Here is an 18,882-nt window from a genome sequence, read left to right as displayed (position 1 = left end):
AAAATCCCAGTGTGGGTGGCCCTGTGGTCTAAACCACTGAGCCTCTTGGGCTTGCTGATTAGAAGGTTGGTGGTTCAAATCCCCGTGACGGGGTGAGCTCCCGTTGCTCTGGCCCAGCTCCTGCCAACCTAGCACTTTAAAAGCGCACCACTGCAAGTAGATAAATAGGTACCACTGTGGCAGGAAGGTAAATGGCATTTCCGTGCACTCTGGTTTCTGTCACTGCGTTCCGTTGTGCCAGAAGCAGTTTAGTCATGCTGGCCACATGACCCGGAAAGCTGTCTGTGGACAAACACCAGCTCCCTCAGCCTGAAAGTGAGATGAGCGCCACAACCCCAGAGTCGCCTTTGGACGTAACCATCCATGGACCCTATACCTTTACAAACCACAGTGGCCAGAGTTCTTTGAGAAGGGGGAACAGTGCTTTAAATGGTATATTGTGTTCACTGCTTTATTCTCTTTTAAATCATCTGAGTTCTAATCCAAATATGCTGTGGTGATAGGAGACATTCAGCATCGTCTCTCTCTCTCTCTCTCTCTCTCTCTCTCTCTTTTTAAGACAATGCGAGTTGGTTCCATCGTCCTGTTTACTTGTTGCATCTTGCTGCTGCTTCAGTTTACTTCCTCCAACTTTGTGAGGAATACAGTTGTGAGTGATTTGTCGCGTCTCCATTTATATTATGCTCTCCCTTTACGCAAGATTGCTTCTTACACTCCTGCAAGTTTATGGTCTGGAAGGGCTGCTATGGTTCAGCTCTGCTTAACATGAGCCATATATTTGACGCCGCTGTGTCAATTTCTGCATCTAACTTAACAATTTGTGGCTCAAGTAAAGCAATGGAGCACAATCGCTAAACTGGAAACGTCATAGGCATGGATGTTGTCTAGAGTTCTGCTGCCTGATAAGTCTCCTCCTCTCTTCCCCTGTTCATTTCAGCTTATGACTGCAAAGATAGCCCCTATTAGTATGGCAGGCACCCAGTGTGTGAAAATGCTCCAAACACCCAAACCAGAAGGAGAGGGCCAGAGTATCTTGCATTTAGGGGGGAATCCCACACAGTACCCTTCAGTGTATGCCTCTGAAAAGGTGGAATATAAATGATATGAATGAATGAATGAATGAATAAATAAATAAATAAATAAATAAATAAATAAATAAGCAAGCAAGCCCTGGCCAGGGATGGGAGGATTTAATTGTGCTGGCCAAACCGCGGTCAACTGGCACAGTTTTGCTCTGAGACAGAACACATTTTACCATGCTGGTCTCAGAGCTCAAAATTACAAAAGAACGCAGGAAACTGCCTTACACAGTTTCAGAATATTTGTCCATTCAGCTCAGTGCAGCAGATCTCTATGGTTTCAGACTTAACATTCGAAGGCCTACCTGGAGGTGCCAAGGATTGAATCTGGGGCGTGCCACAAACAAGGCAGATGAAACAGTTGTTTCAGAGGCAAAAGTGGCCATAAAATATGGCTTGCATACAAACTATATACTGCGTCCCATAGGGAGATATCAGGGGTAGGCAGGGAAATGGGTTTAGAGACAGTGTGAGCTTAGGCACAATGTCTCTGAGCTCACATCTTTCCCCCCAGTGCTTCAGGGCCAAAGTTGAACTATTGGTTTCAAAACAGTCACTGGTGGAAGGGATTTCCCCTGTGAATGTTGTCGGGTGGACGCATTTGTATTTCCTTCTTATGGACCAGCTGATTCTCTTAAGTCAGCTGACTTCTTTCCTCTTTATTTTCTAGGCAACAAACTTTGGTGTTTCCTGCTTGGCAGGGGGTTGGACTCGATGGCCCTTGTGGTCTATTCCAACTCTATGATTCTATGATTCCTTTAACACAACACTTTCCTCTTTAGACGTCTCAGGTTACCAGATGACTAATACTTCATCTTCTCTTGTCTCGGGCAAGGGGTGTTAAAACTGCCAGGGCCATGAAGGAATAGAGGTTTTGCTTGACCACATCCCCTCGTCAATGCCAATGTTCTCTGTTACCCACGTGGCAATGGGATAGGAGTGGCAACTCCCGGCATAGAAACCGGCCTCAGGATTTAGGCTCATTGAATAAAACGTGTCTTTCGGAAGTCTTGGGTTAAAAAATTATAATAGAAAAATACTGTTCTGTTCATAGATCACGCATATGGCTCAAAACTGCAACTTGCTTTGCAGTCTGAATACTACTACTACTGCAGATTCCTCCCCACCCCAGCATTTGTAGCTCAGATTCCTGCTCACTTCTTAAACTCATATGTAGGACTATAAGGCACTGGCGTTTACAATGTACAGTCTACCTAGGTCAGCATTACCAACACTGACTGGCCATAGCTCTGCAAGGTTTTGAACAGGAGCATTTCCTTGCACTACCTAGAGATGCTGGGGACTGAATCCAGGACCTCTGCACACAAACAAAGTGGATTGGCAGCCAGTGTGGTGTAGTGGTTAAGAGCGGTGGACTAGTAATCTGGTGAACTGGGTTCGCGTCCTCGCTCCTCCACATGCAGCTGCTGGGTGACCTTGGGCTAGTCACGCTTCTCTGAAGTCTCTCAGCCTCACTCACCTCACAGAGTGTTTGTTGTGGGGGAGGAAGGGAAAGGATAATGTTGGCTGCTTTGAGACTCCTTCGGGTAGTGATAAAGCGGGATATCAAATCCAAACTCTTCTTCTTCAAACTCTTCTTCCATAGTGGATTTTAATCTGGGTAGTAGGTCTTGTGCACAACAAATTATAGCAAAATATAGAAGGTGAACTGCTGAATTATGCTGCCGGGGGGTGGGGGGGGACATGTGCAATTAAAAAAAAATCTAAAAAGTTAATGGCTCTGTTCTGCCCAACAGATTCATTCCATCTTCAAGCCAGTACCTAAACTTTGCTGCATGGCATCTTTCCTTTCCTCCTTTTTCTCTTTTAAAGGCCATCTTGGAAACAAGAAGTAAACATACAGTTTCTGTTCTTCATTTGCTGCTCTCTAATGTAACCCCAGTTAGGTAGTTAAACCTATTCCTGGGTCTTAGTCAAGCATTTAGCACAATTTAAAACTGCAATGTTAAATTTCATTGGTTGGCCTTTTTATTAGATAAAGTAGAAATGAAAGCAGAAGGCAATTTAATTGGCAGTAATTTTTCTGGGCAAGTCATTACTTTGATGAACTTCAGAGCAATGTTTATGGCTCCTAATTAACCATGTTAGTCATTTGATTGAATAATCACTTTGGAAATGTTTCTACAATTTGATTAGAGTTTGACCCATTCTGATAGTCATAAATTAACCAATAGCACTTTAGAATAATAAGACTTTAGGTACTTTGCAAGGAACAAAGTCTTCTCAGACGTATCCCTCCCCGCCCCCGTCCTCTGTGGATTGTTTAATCATATGCTTATGCTGTAGTTAATGTTGCTAAATACAAGTTGCCTCTTCACAATTGTTAGGTTTATCCCAGGCCTGGGGATCCTGTGACTCTTCATGTATTGCTGGACCACAGCTCCCATAATCCCTGACCATTGACTATCCAGGCAGGGCCTGATGGGAGTTGGAGTCCAGCTACATTTTGAGGCTGCAGGTTCCCAAACCCTGTCCTAACCAGACATACACAACATACAGCCTAATGCAGTGGTTTTCAACCAGTGTGCCATGGCACCCTAGGGTGCCTTGAATGAAGGTCAGAGGTGCCGCAGGCAACACTGGCCTCTTTCCCTCTTTCCTTCCCTCCCTCCTCTGAGGCCCCCTCACATCTCTGCCTCCCCAAGGCTTGCACAGCTGTTTGTTGCAGCAGCCCTGGCTCCCCTCTCCCTGAGTTTAGTGCTTCCCCAATATAGGGAATTCCAGAGTCGCCTGGTGGAATTCAGGCAGAATGATTTTGGTTGAGTAAGCCATGGCTTGTCAGACCCAAGACTCTGAGCATTTTTGTGCGCCTTTGTTCCTCCTTTTCTAATGTCAACATGCAGTCCTGTTGCATCCCTACCAGGAAACTGGGGCTACATGCCACAATCGTAAATCAAGATCTGTTAGATAAAACTTTGACTCTCTTCTCCTGCAAACACACACGCCTATCAAACTTACCTAGTTTATTATGTAGCTCATTTTGTACTGGTGTTTTTGCCTTTTTTCCCATCAAAGTCACATATCTCTGAGAGAACTAGAGGTGATACTTAGCCACAATCGTAAATCAAGATCTGTTAGATAAAACTTTGACTCTCTTCTCCTGCAAACACACACGCCTATCAAACTTACCTACTTTATTATGTAGCTCATTTTGTACAGGTGTTTTTGCCTTTTCTCCCATCAAAGTCGCATATCTCTGAGAGAACTAGAGGTGATACTTAGCAAGTTCGCCACACACTTCTGCTAATGTTCTGGTGGACTTGCCAGTGTGATTTCTCTGCAAGCGGTAACCTTGGTGTTGATGGGGGGCAAATGCAAAACATGAGCTTGCAATACAAGTAAGTCAGCCTAAACATTTACAGGAAGAATTTAGCCCAAGGCCCTCATTTTTGGTGGTAGCCTCCTGTCAATCATTGCATCTGGTTCTGTCTTGAGTTTTGTGGCTGCTTTTTAGATAGGGATTCTGAATCACTGGAGGTCCCAAGCGATAGACACACTTCATCGTAAAAAAGAGTAATGAAAATTTGTGGAATGAGACTATGGGTAGATGAACTTCCATTGTAATAAGCACTTACTTAGTGAATTCAGTGTAAAATCTCATTTTCTTCTCCTTCCAAGTCATCGATGCTCATCCCTAGTCAGTGAACAGTGAAATTCAGGATTGCGTTTTGGAAAAGACTTGCACACAACACTGGACAAATTATGTTTGGTCCTGTTGCAGGTTTTATGTGAGTGCTTCTCCAGTGGCTGATTGAAGAACAGAATGCAATGGTGTACTGAACAATATTTTAGCTTTCAAATAGTTAAGGTTCAAATGCTGGCTACATGGGAATAAGCCTTGTTGAACTCCACAGGACTTTATTCAGGTCCTGAGTACAATGCAGGTGTGGTCAGAGTTAAATCTCATTTCCCAGGTTTACTGCTGGCCTACGAGTGTAGAGAATTGCAGTGTAAGAGAACAAAAGGTTTTCATGTATGTGTAGATACTTACATTGTAGCAAGAGTGTGAGATTTAACAGAGATAATACAGTTTTAATCAGTTCATTTAATATTTCAACTGAAGAGTTAAATTCCGTTTTTTTTAAAAAAACAACCAACAATGTAAGTTCAGTACACACATGGTACATCGTGTCCCCATTTGTATGTAATGTTAAAATGTTGTTTATTTTAAATCATGGTTTAATTTGAACAAGCCATTGAAAACTACTCAGAAGCTCCCACTTCACTCCTCTGCTGCTCGTTTATGTGCCATACCAAGAGGAAAACAAACCAGAAGCTGGCTTAATGTTAAATCTGAACCAGCACTCGTGGTTTGTTTCTCTCCAAACAAACCGTGAGCAGAAGCCAATGTTTGTTCTTGGCTTACCATGTGTGGTTTCTTTAGAGGAAACAAACCACGAGTACTGGTCCCCATGTTATGCTAAGTCAATCTCTGACTTGCTTCCCTCTTGCCCCACCCGCATAATCGATCACAGGACACGACACACACATCCCATTTGAATGGCAACTTGGGGGGAGGGCCCTCAAATATTTTATTAAGAGGGCTGAAGGGACCTCGACCCCTAGGAGTTGGCTCCTATGGTCAGTACCCAACAAGGCTTGAGCCTCCAAGAGTTCAGGTTTTAGGATCTGCAAAGTAGGGTTAATGGTTGAAGAGGAACAGACGTGGTTTGAGTGGCCAGGTGGCAAATAATGTGCAGTGGTACCTTGGTTCTCAAACTTAATCCATCCCAGAAGTCCGTTCCAAAACCAAAGTGTTCCAAAACCAAGGCACACTTTCCCATAGAAAGTAATACAAAACGGATTAATCGGTTCCAGACTTTAAAAAACAACCCCTAAAACAGCAATTTAACATGAATTTTACTATCTAACGAGACCATTGATCCATAAAATGAAAGCAATAATCAATGTACTGTGCTGAAAAAGAAATTAGACAGTATTGTAGATGATAAAAATTTAAATTAATATTTTTTCTGGTGGTAGTCATTGTTTGGATGGGGGGCTTTTATCCCTTTCCGCAGTCAAACAATCAATCAATCAGTAGCTGAACTGGGTTCCACACAGTCGCAAAAACAACTTAACCAAAAAATCCTCAAAAACAAAAACGCAAAATAAATAGCAAAAACAAAAGCGCCAAAGTCCATTTGACTTCCAAAATGTTTGAAAACCAAGGCGAAGCTTCTGATTGGTGCAGGCGCCCCAGAAACAATAGCCAACAACTGCATCGGACGTTCGGCTTCCAAAAAACTTTCAAAAACCGGAACACTTACTTCCGGGTTTTCGGCGTTTGGGAACCAAGGTACCACTGTAGTCCAAGATAAGGAAAAAAGCCAGATTCAGCAGGTTGTAACAAGCAGGGACTGGGCTCCAAAAGTGAAGTTAGCAGGGTCCTCTCTAATAGTTGAGCTGCTCCTATTGCACAGCCCAGTACTGAAGCTAGTGCTTTATCTGGCCATCTGCAGAGAGCTGAAACAATACTGCAATAGATGACAGGATCAGAACCTCAGCAAATATGGTAGCATTCTGGAGGTTCAGAGCTAAGTCTGCCAGACTGGGCTGTTGTGGTACAGGAAGTTAAGGTGCCAGTCTACTGGAATGCTGGGTTTCAGCAGTTGCATGGCACCTTAATGTGGATGAATTGATCTCTTGTTACAGGTGGAAGTTCTGTGGGTGAATGCCTTCCCCTTCTTCTGTTTAGCCAGCACATGGCAGAACAAGGCTATCACCTAGGTGGAGCTGCATTAGTAAATTGCAGCCTGGGTACCGCAACTGTATTGATTTTGGTAGAACCTACTCCCACTTAAGCCTGTTTTTAGAATCAAGTGCTATTGCTGATCCCTTCCCTTTTGTATATGCTGAATCATTAGAATATCACATGTTTATATGTTCTAGGTATACAGGTTCAACTTGAAAAATTCCTTCCAGTAGCACCTTAAAGACCAACTAAGTTAGTTCTTGGTATGAGCTTTCGTGTGCATGCACACTTCTTCAGATACACTGAAACAGAAGTTGCCAGATCCTTCTATATAGTGAGAAGGTGGGGAGGGGTATTACTCAGAAGGGTGTTGGGAATGGGTGATTGGCAGATAGCTATGGCAGACCAACACGGCTACCTATCTGTAACAGGTTCAACTTGGTTAGCATGGAAACTGACCATGTGTCACCTGTAGCCTTTTTCACTAGGCATGTCAGAAGTTTTATTGAAACTTGACTCTGAGGCTGATTGTGACAATCAGTTTGCTAATGAATTTGAGCACTGTTCTTTGTGGAAATATCTAATCTTTCAAAACTCATCATTTTGCTGTACATTTCTGTTCCATCTAGCCACAGTCCTTCAAAAGCATGCTATGTCAGTTGTTCAATAAGGAGGTTTCTGGACTTTATTTGGACTTTATTAGTTTTTCTTTTTTCCCTGCTAACTGTAATGAGCTTCACCAAAAGCTCCAGTGACGATTTAAATACAGTGGTACCTCGGGTTAAGTACTTAATTCGTTCCGAAGGTCTGTTCTTAACCTAAAACTCTTCTTAAGCTGAAGCACCACTTTAGCTAATGGGGCCTCCCTCTGCTACTGTGCTGCCACCACACGATTTCTGTTCTCATCCTGAAGCAAAGTTCTTAACCCGAGGTACTATTTCTGGGTTAGTGGAGTCTGTAACCTGAAGCATATGTAACCTGAAGCATATGTAACCTGAGGTACCACTATACTTTGTTTAATGATCTATGTTGGGTAAGATTTATATTAATCACATTATAGTTTTCCTTTCCTTTCCTTTATTTTGCCTTCCACATGCTATTCTAAACTCCTAAATGTTGACAGGTTGCCATTCCCTGTAGCTTCATGTGTGCTCTTTTTCTCTCTACAGCTTCCCTTATTTCTTGACTTGTGTCATTCCAAACAATATTCTAACTAACTTTTGTGATACCAAATTGTGGCAGTCCTCTTCATGCAAGCAGCATTCCACTAGTGGGAGCTTCATTCTTAGTGCAAATCCAATGGACGCCTTGCATTTGCTCCAGATCTCTTACCACAACAGCTGTTATTATTATATATTGTTATTCTCAGTAACAATTAAGGTTATGCATTGCTGCTTACGGAATGTCACTCTCAGACTGTACGTTGAAATCTCACCCATTGCCTTCTCTTTCCAGAAGTGCCTAGCTGCCATTCCATTTACATGAGGCAAGAAGGCTTCCTGGCTCACCAAAACAGAACAGAAGGTATGTAAGTGTGTGTTTGTGTAGTTCTGTTTTCTCCAGAAGCAAAATTTAGGTATCCACATAATAAAAAAGAGGAACATGATGCTGCCTTTGAAACCCTATTCTCATAAAGGTTATAAATAAGGCTGATTATAATCATGCATTTATTTATTTTTTCCTTTTGCAGAATAGGCACCTGAAAGCTCTAGGAGAAATTCTGGAGCTTGCATGTCTTTTCTAACATAGGAAAAATATGTTTAAATTGCAGCACACTTTCCTTTATCTTCAGCCATGTTGTGATTACCCAAAGGCACACATCTGAACTGGCAATTTAAGCCCATCCCTTAAGTTATAGCCTCGAGACAGCAAAAGACTAGTGCCTCTTTGAAGCTATAAGCCCATCAGCAAGGGGTACTGATTTTTATTTTTATTTTGAAGTGAGAACACGTGAAGACTAGGCTTTCCTTGACCACTTCTCTCTGTGTGGAGAAGCACTGCACACTGTGTAGAGTACATGCAAATTCTCACCCATGGTGATTTCCTCAAGGATCAACCTTCTTGGCAAAGCAAACATGTGACCGTGGGTTTTCTGGTTTTCAAGACCATGAGCAGCTATACTGTGTCTCTCCTCCCACACACACTCTCTTGTATGCTTCTTCGTCTGTGCCTCTTCTGGTAACTTCTCATGGCAAAGTCATATGAGGTGGTGACAGTACCGGACAGAGTGATGGGGCCCTGCTGCTCTCCCGAACCTCCTGCAACTGTGATTTTGCTGCATAACAGGATGGGTCAGCGGGGTCTGGTGCTCCTGCCAGCACATTTGCATAGCTGCCACCTTGCCTCTGCTACTGTTCCTCCTGGTATGCAACAGCAACACAACTAGAGGGTGGTGTGGCGAGCAGCAACGCTTGTGGGCGATTGCTTGGAAAATTCAGTTGATGCATGAAGCTTCCCATTTCTGCCTTTTTGACTGGGAAAAACCACCGCTTTAAGAATATGCAGCAGAGGGGATTCTCTAATGGTGGAGGCTGGCATTTTGCGCAGGACTTTCCATTACTAATGCATTCTCTTGTTTGGGACAACAACAACAAAAAAAGACTAACACAACATACGCATGCACCTTTACTGCTTAGTTTTAATGGGGATGCCTGCTTTAAATTGGTAACCCTTTCCCCCCCTATTCTGCTTGGTAAATACGTTTCTCTTTCTCCTAAAAAATTCCAGGTTGTATGTATGAAAAGGGGCCGAGACAGTTTTACGATGACACCTGTGTTGTTCCAGAGAAATTTGACGGTATGTTAGATGCCTGTGTGTTTGTGTTTCTTCTCGCGGAGAGCTGGAACCGTAAACGAGTCGTTTCTGTTTCCTTGATAGATAGTAAAAATGAAATGAAATGAAAGGTTAGCAGCATTCTGACTCCAGGCCATTTAATAGACCATTTGTCGCATGTCCAACCAAAGACTGACCTTTCCCTCCAGAAACCAAAGACTGCTTTTCAATAAGATGTCATTCTATTTTTGCTAGCAAGAGATTTTGTACGCAGAGACAAGATAAAGCACTGTCGCTCTGGCTGTTCTGAGAAGTAATAGGAGGATTTCCATTGCACTGATGATCACATACAGCTTGTTATTAGAGATTTATTGAAAGCTGATCCTTTAATTAACGAAGCAGAACAGAAAGCAGCTACTCTGGATTTACTGATGACTAATGCAAACTCTTGTCTTTTTTTATCCATGAAGAGATGAATTATGGAACACAAGTGCCACCGAGCTATTCAGGGGTTTCTGTGTGTTTAAAGAGAAAGCTGTGCTTTGTTGAACGTTGCATTAGTTTGCTTAATGAAGCTGATGCCTAAAGAGCAGAATGTATAATATCCGTTTATTTTTCTGAAAACGTTCTTGGGGATGGCTAACTAGTATCAAATGGCTTATGAAACAAAACATAGCCTCCTCATTATTAGCTATAAATCCAGCGTGTATTCTGTGGGGAGAAGCGCTAATGAGGTTAATGTTGCTTTTGTAGCCAAAGGAATTTGGACCGGTGTTCCTTCTCACAGTAATTGTGCCTCTCTCCAGCTTTTGGGGGAGTTTGGTTTGCAAAACAAACAGCTAATTGATTTAGTTGCAGGTATGGTGTCATCTCCATACTGGTACAGAGCTAAAAATAATATAGGCAGTGTTAGTTATTGCTGCCAAGCAATAGCGAAGACAGGCATAAAATGAAAACAGGGCTTGCAGCTGGAAAGACGTGTGTGGATGCCATTTCGGAACTGAGCTCAGCTGTCAGGCTTGCTCCCACCTGCCAGTCTACTGCTACCATCTTCAGCTGAGGACAGTGAAAAAAGCACTCTGCAGCCAGGTTCCTGAGATGCAAAAAGGTCATTCCACTCCCTCCGTCTCCTCCCTCTCTCCTTCCCTCCTACCCTTCCTTCCTTTCCTTTGTGCAGGGGTCGCCTTTCACCCTTCCACCCGTTCTGCTCGGGAGTGAATTTCCACCAAGCTCTGAAGGAAAGGGAGGAAGTGATGCAACATTCCCTCATCCTAGCCACCCAGCTGCAGGGTGCTCAGTTAATTTTTCCCTACTAGAACAGGTGGAAGAGGTGGTTAGCAGGAGGAGGCAAGACCAATGGCTGAATTCATGTGTTATTTATTTCACTGGTATGCACCACCTGTCTTTCACATATGAGCCTGGGCTTATGGTATTTGGGGTTTTTTTTGTTGGTTTTTTTTAAATTTATATACCGCCCTTCACCTGAAGATCACAGGGCGGTTTGCAGCACGAAAATACAAAATAAAAACACAAGGGTGTATTCTTTTTCTGCTATTATAATTATTGTTTTTATAATTATAATTATTAAGAGCTTGACATAAGCTCTTCTGTGCCGGGGGGGGCAAACTGCGCCTTCCTCTGTGGGCTGGAGATTATTCCACATCTTCATGGTGCCCAGAGTTGGAAAATTTACTTATTTTATTTTCATACAGTTTTGTTACCTATTAGTGGCAGGATTTGAATGCCCAGAGTTCAACATGTACTACCCTTTTTCTGATACTGAACTGCTATATCTAAAAGACCGTATTCCCTCATAAGAACCTGCTCGGGTTTTTTCCCCTTGAATGCTCACAGTTCAAACAAGAAAATATAGAATATCTATCTATCTATCTATCTATCTATCTATCTATCTATCTATCTATCTATCCATCCACCTATCCATCTATCTAAATTTATTATTGCGCTGTCTTTTCCTTGACAACGGCTCAAAGTGGCTTGCAAATGAAATAAGAACAGCTAAAAACATAGGGTGGGGGGAACAGGGACCTGTTAGCATTTGTCTTTGATTCACTAATGTTAATGAATAGATTTTACTCACAGCTTGGAAGGGTTTCGACATGAAATGTTAGTTGGGATGGGGCATGCCTGCTTCTGAATCATATTCTGGATTCTCTTCACCCAGTGGAGGTGGCACTTCTCTGCACAATTTAAAAATTAGTTTTCCTATCCATTTTAGAACTGATTTTGCTAACATAAGGCTGACACATCTATACGCAGATGACTTTCCTGAAAGTCAGCCTGGTACTCTGGGAATTCAACATATGCTAACTATGGTGGTTTTTTTAGCAGCTCATATTGCCTGGTTTTTTGTTTTTTTTCCTGGAGTGCCAGACCCTGGAGTCCTAGTTTTTTGTTTTCTTTTGGCTTCTACAGCAAATTTTCCATTTAGCAATGAGGACATGTCTGGCTCTTGCATATATGGTTAAATATCACCAGATAATCATGTAAAGTAAGGGTAGGGAACTGGATTCAACTAGCAGTCTGGGTCCTTCTTTCCTCTCCCTGCACCGTAAACTGAGGGAAAAGTTTGACAGTTGTGCTGGGCTGCCCATCAGCCAATCACAATAGTCTTGGGTGACCCATTTTTGCATAGTGCCGTTCACAGGTTCATGAGCCACAGATATGCTGATTGGTGCCTGCAAGCCCCCTTTTGGCCCAAACACATATTTATCTGCCCCATAAAGGTGGAAGGCAGGTGGACATGGCTTGGTCAAAACAGCAACAGAGGCCTATCTGGGCTGCAAGCTGTTTTAAAATAATGTAAGTTCGCAAGACAGAAGAATTACAGTGGTGCCTCGCAAGACGAAATTAATCCGTTGTGCGAGTCTCTTTGTCTTGTGGTTTTATCGTCTTGCGAAGCACGGCTATTAGCGGCTTAGCGGCTATTAGCGGCTTTAAGAAAAAGGAAACAAACTCGCAAGAACACGCAAGACGTTTCGTCTTGCGAAGCAAGCTCATAGGGAAATTCGTCTTGCAGAACGACTCAAAAAACGGAAAACCCTTTCGTCTAGCGAGTTTTTCGTCTTGCGAGGCATTCGTCTTGTGGGGCACCACTGTAATTTAGCTTTCAGAAATATTCATTCACTCCACCTGTACTCTATTCTGCATGTGCAGGAGCTATACATCTGTGTCCCTCTCAAAATATATCACAACACTTTGTGGAATGCGTAGATGTAAAGACATCAGTCATAAAGTATAGTTTACCATCAACCCTTTGTGCTACCCAAAGGGTGGGTCAAAGAACAGCAGACAGTAGCAAAGGATTGGCTTAATAACATTTGGAACATTGAATTCTACTCCTCTATTTAAGAATCAGGTTTTCAGTCATTTTTAATCTGTTTATAGATTCCTCAGATGTAAACAGCAGTAAGGATCTAATTGAAAGAAGGGCACTTAAATAGCAATATTTCTATTTGGTTCAAAACGATAGGGGTGCTAGCATGTTTGTAAGCGTATTGTTGTGAATAGCCTTCTTTTGCCTATACCGTATGAACAGGATTACTGTAAAGTTGTTATGTACCATAGCACAGGGCTTCAGGATGCTTTTTATATAGATTCTGTACTTTGCATCAAAGTGGGAAATAATGCATTTTCGCTCAAAGATCAGGCATTGCAGTCATCATTAGTGGGGGGGGGGGAATTGTAATCTTACTTCTGAGCTTTTCAGCTGACAATTCTGTGAGCTTCTCAGTGAGATTATATTAAAAACAGTCTTCTGTTGAGCATTTGAGTTTTGTTGGCTTTTTTCCCCGCTGGGGACAACTTATGATAAATTTTCAGATTGCTCTTGTTTTGCCTTTGCAATTGATATAGTGTTTTTCAGAAGAATTGCTAATGCACAGCTAAACCATGCTAAATATGAACCCATTTTGCATGCAAGTCCAATATGCCAAAGAGGAACTTGTCTATCCGCAGGATTTGCATACCCATACCCATACGTACATAAAGCTCACGCTGTTTAAGTCCTAGTCAAATACTCTGTCAAATTTTTCTTAGAAGAATTTGCATGCTAAAGGCACTTCAGTCATAGGGTTTTGCAGATATATAAATCATACATTGCGTTTCCAAATGAGGGATTGTGCAAAGTACTGTATACAAATGGAGTCCCTCAAATACTCAAGTTGTTATAAAAGCGGGTCATGGTCTTTCAAAGCTAAGTCTTGCGTGATGTTTGCAAGTTGGTTTTGCATGGATCGGGAATGGGACAAACAAGTGAGACAGCAATTAATTTTGCCGCATTTGGAAGACTCGTATTTGGCTAAGTTGATAGTGATTTATTAATTGCTTTGTGTACCCTGTACCCATATCTTGTGTGCTGGACCAGTGCCAGAAGGATACTCAGTACTGTAGGCTAGAGGAACATGGATTCCTTTCCTGCAGGTGTTGGCTTGTGTTGATACTTGATGTGACAAACTGAGTCTCATTAAGCTGTTTCGTTTTGTGTAGGTGATATCAAGCAGGAGCCAGGAATGTACCGCGAGGGGCCCACATACCAGCGACGGGGCTCCCTTCAGCTGTGGCAGTTTTTGGTCGCCCTCCTTGATGATCCGTCGAACTCACACTTCATTGCTTGGACTGGCCGAGGGATGGAATTCAAGCTGATTGAACCGGAAGAGGTGAGCAGCGTCTCTCTTGGAATGTGTGTGAAGGTTTTGGCTGAAGAGCATTGATGCCTTGTTCTGTCGAAGTATACTTTTTCTTCCATAATGGTTTCTGCAAAATGGAAGCTAGTACGTTTATGCCGCAGTGGATTTTGAAGATAGGTTTCCATGCGACACTCCAACACTGGAAGGGAAAGCTGGAAAAAGGGCAGCCAAAATGATGAAGGGGCTGGAGCAATTCCCCTCTGAAGAAAGGTTACAGCACCTCTTTACCTGGGCCCTTGACACCTGAGATATGTGTTTTCAGGACCCAACCTGTTCTTTTGAATGTAACATCTTAACTGTTTTAATTCTGAATTTTACACTGTTGTACCACATTGTTGTACCTGCTGGTGAAGGGCAGGTAATAAATTGATGGTGATGGGGCTTTTTAGTTTAGAAAAAAGGTGACAGGCATAATTTATGATGCACAGTGGGGAGAAAATTTGTCTCCGTGAGATTCAAGGCCAACTCTGGAACTCACTGCCATAAAACATCACAATGGCCACCAACTTGGATAACTTTAAATTTCTTCTGGTTTCAAAAGCAGCATGCACCTGATGACCATTTTCTGAGGGTCATGAGTGGGAGAGGGCTTTAGTCCTCCTGCTTTCTTGCAAGCTCCCCATAAGCCTTATCTGGTTGGCCGCTGGAAACAGGACACTGGACTAGATGGGCCTTTGGCCATTCAACAGGGCTCTTCATATATTCCTACATTCTTACAATCTGACTTGTTGACAAATGCTTCCCTGCCATTAGAGCAGAGCCTCGCATTCTGGTGGGGCCTTGTCCTTGGGAGCAAGCATGCCTGGCCCCACCCAGATTAGTGAATTGGAATATGCCATCTATCTTGAGACGCATTTTCCTTCCCCCTCGCCAGAAAGGCGGACCAGACCGATCATGTGAAGAACAAATATGTCGCTACGTGTATTTGTAGGCTCAGCTACATTGCTGAATCTGGCCAAAGACCCACCTAATCCAGCATTAAATAATCAAATTTATTATTTGTACCCTGCCCATCTTGCTCTCCATTTGTGAATCTCAGCAGCTGTTATACAGAAGTAAATTGCCTCCAACACTGGATAAAGATTTCGAAAATCTAAACTAAAGTTAGAGAGATTCATATTATATATAGAAACAGCAAACTGTCTTTATGGAATGAAAATGTCCCCATTCACACAGAAGGGGCAAAGTATCAAGGTTTGCCAAAAGTGTGTGTGTGTGTGTGTGTGTGTGTGTGTGTGTGTGTGTGTGCGCGCGCGCGCAGCATATAACTAGAGGAAAAAAGACCTCTGTGAGGGCTGAGAATGCTCCATGGGTATGGCATCTGGACTGACTACTGGAAAGCAGGGAAATGGAATGGAGTATCCTGGGATAAGGCAGAGCTGGAACCTTGTTGCCAGTTCCACTTGTGTTCTGGAATAAATTGCATACTTGAACCCTGAGACTTCTGTATTACAAAACCTTTGGTTTGTATTTTTGACCTCTAGGTTGCCTTTTCTTTTGTGAAATGCAGCTGCAGGTAAGGCCTGCTTGTTAAAGACATTTTAACAAATCGGTGCTAATCTCTTTCTGTGACAGGTGGCACGTCGCTGGGGGATTCAGAAAAACAGGCCAGCCATGAACTACGATAAACTTAGCCGTTCTCTTCGTTATTATTATGAGAAGGGAATCATGCAAAAGGTGAGCGGTTAATGTGGTGTTAAATATTTCATTGGAATGTTGCATCTATAAACTGGGTTTATAAGGGCAAAGCTGTTGTAAATTGCCTTGTTCTGAAATGGTTTGTTACCAATATTAGGGAAGTGCTGCAAACCTTTTAAGATTTTTATCTGCTTATGAAATGGAGGCTTTTCTTTCTCTTAATGCAGAATTAAGAATTTAGAATTTCACCACCACACTGGTGGAAATCCAAAAATTGCACATTCTGTATTGGATTTCAAATCTACCCGTTTGTATCTTCTTAAACACCCTGACAGATTACCCACATTATTTATTTATAGCATTCCTTTATTGTTAATATTTTCATCCTATCCTTCCTTCAAGGAGCTCAGGGTTACATGTTGCCCCTTACCCACCAAAGATCCTGTTTTATCCTCATAAGAACCTTGTGGGATAGGCTAGGCTTAGAGAAACAAGAAGCAGGACAAGAAAAAGCCACCTTTGTTCAACACATTTATTTGCATTTCTTAACTTAAAAACATTTGAACTGCTTTTCTTGAAACCAGTCCCAGCTCAAAACCTGTTTAACAATAATCAGTATAGAGAACAAGACTTTGCCTACATGTTAACATCATCATCATCATTATTATTATTATTATTATTATTATTAACTTCATTCCTATGCCGCTTTATATTTTTAAGGGGGGGAAAACTCAAAGCAGTTTACATTAAAACATCAAATAAAACATTCCAAAATAAAACACTAGAGAAAGAAAATCAAGTATAAAATTTACATTTGAAGCAACATAATTAACAGGAAGCCAAAATATCTTAGAGATTTCAAAACAAGACATTACAAAGGAGGGTCAAGTACAGAATACACCTTTCACGCAGGAAAGTTAACAACAAAAAATACCTTAAGCGTGTCAAAATAAAAGGAGGTCAGTTATAGAATGCACATTTTAAAAAGCATAATCAGCAGGAGAAAACATTGCATTTCTGCAGCTGTTGCTGACAGTGGTGGTTTGTGACAGGTGGCGGCTATGAAAGCTCAGGCTCAATTACCTGGGCCTGCACTAAGAGACCTGCGGGAGGGGGAGGAAGGGGGTGCGGGGGGGGGTGCAGGACACCCTGGGTGTCACTACTGAGGGGGGTGACAAAATGCTGGGTGGCACTCACCGCAGGGCCTGCAGCGCACCCGAGCCATGTGTCTCTCCTGCCCAAATGGTCCGCCCGCTGCCTCCCCCCCCCCCCAGCTGCAGGGTGGCTGAGTGGGAGGAGGCAAGCAGACTCCAGAGGCCCCGCGGTGCACCCCGCCCCTATGGGCCCCAGGTGCTCGAGCTGCTTCCTCTGCCCCTGGAGACCTGGTGCTTGGCAGAGAAGCAGGGGACTCCATGACTCTGAGGTACTGCCCCTGGCAACTCTTCATTTCTGTATACCTGATGGAAAAGCAGACTGAGGGCAGTTCGCCTGGAGAAGAGTGCATCCACGCCTCCTTTCCAATCGACCCACACACCCTCATGAACGGTACTTATATGCAAGACAGAAAGACAGAAAGTTAGCTGCTGCACAAGCCCTTGGGCAGAGGACACCTTCCCCTCCCACAAGGCTATGGTTTGGATTGTTCAAACGGCATTGCGTATAAAATATCCCAGGCATCTCCAGAAAGATTCCTGGCTGTGTTTCACCTCTGAATTTGGTCTTCCATCCTTATACCAGATCAGACAATCGGGCCACCCAGCACAGTTCTGTCTACGGACAGCAGCTCTTCAGGGTTTCAGGTAGGAATCTTTCTGGAGATGGAAACGCTCTCAAGGAGGGATCAGGGCTATTGCAGGGTGTGGTCTGGGAAGAGTCCCAAGAGAGGCCTAGACCTGTGGTTACTTAGTCCAGTTTGATCATGCCATTGCTGCCCAAATAAGGACTGGAATGTGTCCTTGAACTCCAGTAATGTTTCTTGCTTGCCCTGGATGGACGATAGAGAGAGGTGCATGAGTGTAAACAGAGGCCTGTGACTTTTCTATACAAAAGTAAGAATCACACCTGCTGCCTCGTTCACTCTTGCCTCTGGCCTTGACCGCCAGAAGGCTGCCCATGTGGTCCTTGGATTGAGAAAGGCGATAAAGTGATAATTTCAACAGTGCAATCAGTCGATCGCTCATTCCTCTTAACTGGGGTCTTCTGCTTCTCCTGTACGCGAGGGTGAAACAGTGCATGATCTTGCTGCTGGAAGGAGATTCCACGTCTTCCTCTCACACCCTTTACCCACCTCCTTCCCCTTCTCTGACCTTGCCCCTAAGGTTGCTGGAGAAAGATACGTCTACAAATTTGTGTGTGACCCCGAAGCCCTCTTCTCCATGGCCTTCCCGGACAACCAGCGCCCGCTGCTGAAGACCGACATGGAGCGCCATATTAACGAAGAGGACACCGTGCCGCTGTCCCACTTTGACGAGAGCATGGTCTACATGCAGGAAGGAGGCTGCTGCAACACCCACCCTTACAACGAAGGCTATGTATATTAACTGCCGTGACACTGAAGAATCCCATCCCACCCCCAGCTTCTCCCCTTTCATGAGACCAGGAGGAAACCCGAATCCCCTTAAGTTGGTTTTGTAAAAAAAATAATAAAACACAAACAAACACAAAAAAAGAATTAAAAAGAATAAAATAGTACTATAAAGGGGCTTTTCCTGTTGCATCACTCGTATGGTCTCCCATGGACAGTGCACTTTATTTGAAAGGGGGAGATTGGGATCTATTGATTTTATTCTGTGGAACAAGAAGAAAAGGGTGGGTTTGTGTCCCCCCCACACCTTAAGGTTGGGAATAGAACATACAGGTTTTAAGTACACCGAAGCTGTATCATGTCTGTTTTCTGTTTCATATTGGCTTCAAGATATTGTACAAGTTCTCTGGGTATCCATAGTACAGTTAATTCTAGATGTGATCAATA

At 43.1% G+C, this 18,882-nt stretch overlaps 1 protein-coding gene across 7 annotated transcripts in view; it reads left to right on the top strand.

Annotated features, from left to right (window-relative positions):
• ETV1 (ETS variant transcription factor 1) overlaps window positions 1–18,559 on the top strand; it is a 91,112-nt gene extending 72,553 nt beyond the window's left edge. For all 7 annotated transcript variants that reach the window (XM_028750128.2, XM_028750126.2, XM_028750127.2 and 4 more), the window contains 5 exons: window positions 8,251–8,319; window positions 9,523–9,591; window positions 14,074–14,243; window positions 15,849–15,950; window positions 18,230–18,559. In XM_028750128.2, coding sequence (XP_028605961.1) covers window positions 8,251–8,319; window positions 9,523–9,591; window positions 14,074–14,243; window positions 15,849–15,950; window positions 18,230–18,451 — 632 coding nt within the window. In that variant the 3' untranslated portion in view covers window positions 18,452–18,559. The remainder of the gene's footprint in view (window positions 1–8,250; window positions 8,320–9,522; window positions 9,592–14,073; window positions 14,244–15,848; window positions 15,951–18,229) is intronic.
• Window positions 18,560–18,882: the final 323 nt, after the last annotated feature.

The sequence above is a fragment of the Podarcis muralis genome, chromosome 12, assembly GCF_964188315.1.
Source record: "Podarcis muralis chromosome 12, rPodMur119.hap1.1, whole genome shotgun sequence".
Taxonomy (NCBI): Eukaryota; Metazoa; Chordata; class Lepidosauria; order Squamata; family Lacertidae; genus Podarcis; species Podarcis muralis.
Note: the sequence above shows the minus strand (reverse complement) of the source record. Positions and strands in the feature narration are given on the sequence as shown.